The following is a 3,355-nucleotide window of genomic DNA, read 5'->3' on the forward strand; positions in this document are numbered from 1 at the left end:
TTGGTTCTTCTCAGAGTGACAGATAAGAAAATGTCTGTATTCACAATATATTTTTTCAATTGTGTACTTTCTATTTTTAATTCTCAATAATTCTGATGTTCTCACCAATTTGACATTTATGTATTAGATCTGTGATGGTTGTTTATGACAGTCATTCCTTGAGTTCATCCGAGCTATAGGCAGTGATGCCTGGTGCCAAGGCTAGAACTCAAGTGTCATTCCTTGAGCCACTTTTTTATCTCATTTATAGTAGCAAAAAAGGTTCAAGTATTTCATGAAAGTTCATGTTTTAGCAAAATTGTTCTACCATTTAAGAAGAAAATGTTCTAGACTGGGACTGGAGAGAGAGTACAGCAGGTAAGATGCTTGCCTGGAACATGACAGATCTGTGTTACAATTCTGGCAGCACAAATAGTACCTCAAACACCATGAAAAGTGAGCCCTGAGCACAGAGCCAGGAGTAAACACTGAGTACCACCAGATATAGACTTCCAATACATGTGTGTAAGTGTGTATACACACATATATATTAGATTCACTTAATTTTATCTATTTCATTTTTTAATGGATCACAATGAGATACACAGTTATAAAGTTGTTCATGGTTGAGTTTCAGTCTTATAATGTTCTTATATTTATCTCTTCACCAGTGTACATTTCCCACCATGAATGTCCCTTGTTTCCCTCCCAATGTCCCCCCCCCTGACACACACACCTCTATGGCAGGCAATTTCTTCTCTCTCTCTCTCTCTCTCTCTCTCTCTCTCTCACACACACACACACACACACACACACACACACACACACACTATACTATCTCTCTTCTGGGGCATTAAGGTTTGCAATACAGATACTAAGAGGTTATTTGGTTATCTCTTTACCTATTTTCAACACTCAACTGCTGTCCAAAATGATAATTTCCAACTATTTTTGTCATACTGGTTCCTTATTCCTTATCTATCCTAACTTCCCTTTGTCCCACAGACAAGCTTCCAACTGTTTACCAGTTTTCCTAGATCCTATTTTGTCTGGTCTTGGATATTAGTCTCATAGTATATATTATTTTTTAGACCCCACAAATGAATGCAGTCATTGTTTACCTGTCTCTCTAATGACTCATTTAACTCAGCACGATACTCTCTATGTCCATACATTTCTAAGCAAATTTTATGACTTCATTTTCCCCCAAAGATTGTGTAGATGGACCATAGTTTCTTTTTTTAAAAAAATTATTTTTTTTCTAGTTAAACAAAGATTTTATTGCTTGAATACACAAATTTATGCGACCAAGGCAGAGGCTGTTGATGATTCATATTTCCAATTGGGGGGGAGGACTCGTTTGGTCTTGTAGTATCGGGCCAAACGGTGAATATGACTCTCAATGAGAATCAGACGGAATTTAGCATCCTTATCCTTCCTGTTCCTCTCAAGATGCTTCCGGACAGCAACGGCTTTCTTAATTAGGTGGTAGAGATCCTCAGGAAGATCAGGGGCAAGTCCTTTAGACTTCAGGATTCTGAGGATCTTATTGCCTGTCACAAAGCACACTTGGGCGACACCATGGGAGTCTCTCAGGATGACACTGATCTGGGACGGCGTCAGGCCCTTCTTGGCCAGCTTGTAGATCTGCTCCTTCACGTCGTCGGACGTGAGCTTCAGCCAGGTCGGGACGCTGCAGCAATAGGGCAGCGCCGACTGGGACAGGCCCTTCCCGGGAGCGTGCATGCGACCCATGATGGCGGCGGAAAAGACAGGAGCGTGCCTAAAAAAAATTATTAAATCACTTTGAGATAGTTACAAACTTTCATTTTTGGTTTACAATCACACAATGATCAAATACCTGTCCCTCCACCAGTGCACATTCCCCACCAACAATATCCCCGGTATACCCCCCCCTTACTCACTCTCCCCCTACCTCCATGGCAGACAATATTTCCCATATTCTCTCTCTACTTTTGGGTATTACGGCTTGCAACACAGACACTGAGAGGTCATCATGTTCGGTCCATTATCTACTTTCACCACGTATCTCCCATCCCCACTGATTTCTCCAGCCATCATTTTCTCAGTGATCCCTTCTCTATTCCAGCTGCCTTCTCCCCTCCCCTCATGAAGCAGGCTTTCAGCTATGGGGCAATCCTCCTGGCCCTTGTATGTACTGTCCTTGGGTGTTAGCTTTATGTGATGTTCCTCTATACTCCACAAATGAGTGCAGTCCTTTTATATTTAACCATCTCTTTCTGACTCATTTCACTTAGCATGATACTCTCCACGTCTATCTATTTATAAGCAAATTTCATGATTTCATCTCTCCTAACAGCTACATAGTATTCCATTGTGTAGATGTACCAAAGTTTCTATAACCAGTGTTCTAGGGCACTTGGGTTGTTTCCAGATTTTGGCTATTGTGAACAGTGCTACAATGGACATATAGGTACAGATGTCATTTTGATTGTGCTTTTTTGCATCCTCGGGATATATTCCCAGAAGTGTATTGTGGGTTCATATGGAAGCTCAATTTCTAGTTTCTGAAGGACTGTCCATAGTGTCTTCCAGAAAGGCTGGACCAGTCAGCATTCCCACCAACAGTGAATGAGCGCCCCCCCCCCTTTCCCCCGCATCCACGCCAGCCTTGGTTGCTTTTGTTCTTTTGAATGTGTGCCAGTCTCTGTGGTGTGAGATGATATCTCATTGTCGTTTTGGTTAGTATCTCCCTGATGACTAATGATGTGAAGCATTTTTTCATGTGCTTTTTGGCCATTTGTATCTCTTTCTTGAGAAACTTCTGTTCATTTTTTCTCTCCATTTTTTGATGGGGTTGGAGGTTTTTTTCTTATACAATTCTACTATGGTCTTGTATATCCTGGATATTAATCCCTTATCAGATGGGTTTTGGGTAAATATTCTTTCCCATTCTGTAGGAAATTTCTATATTTTGGTCACTGTTTCTTTTAAGTGCAGAAGCTTCTTAGTTTGATATAGTCCCATTTGTTTATGGTTGCTTCCACTTCCATGGTCAGTGGTTTTTCATCCTTAAAGATGCTTTTAGCTTCAATGTCATGGAGAGTTCTGCCTACATTTTCTTCTATGTACCTTATAGATTCATGTCTAATATTGAAGTCTTTAATCCACTTTGATCTGACTTTTGTGCCTTTCATGAGAGAGAGGTCAGAGTTCATTTTTTTGCAGGTTACTCTCCAGTTTTCCCAGCACCACTTGTTGAAGAGGCTTTCCTTGTTCCACTTTGCATTTCTTGCTCCTCTGTTAAAGATTAAGTGGCCATATATTTGGGGGTATGTGACAGTTCATTTATCTCTGTTCCATTGGTCTGCAGGTCTGTTTTTATCCCAATACC

General features: G+C 40.7%; 1 protein-coding gene across 1 annotated transcript; it reads right to left on the reverse strand.

Annotated features, from left to right (window-relative positions):
* Positions 1-1,239: 1,239 nt before the first annotated feature.
* LOC129404953 (40S ribosomal protein S13-like) lies at positions 1,240-1,756 on the reverse strand. Its single transcript, XM_055139839.1, has one exon. The coding sequence runs from the start codon at positions 1,732-1,734 to the stop codon at positions 1,279-1,281; it is 456 nt and encodes a 151-aa protein (XP_054995814.1). The 5' UTR covers positions 1,735-1,756; the 3' UTR covers positions 1,240-1,278.
* Positions 1,757-3,355: the final 1,599 nt, after the last annotated feature.

The sequence above is a fragment of the Sorex araneus genome, chromosome 5 (genome assembly GCF_027595985.1).
Source record: "Sorex araneus isolate mSorAra2 chromosome 5, mSorAra2.pri, whole genome shotgun sequence".
NCBI classification, from domain to species: domain Eukaryota; kingdom Metazoa; phylum Chordata; class Mammalia; order Eulipotyphla; family Soricidae; genus Sorex; species Sorex araneus.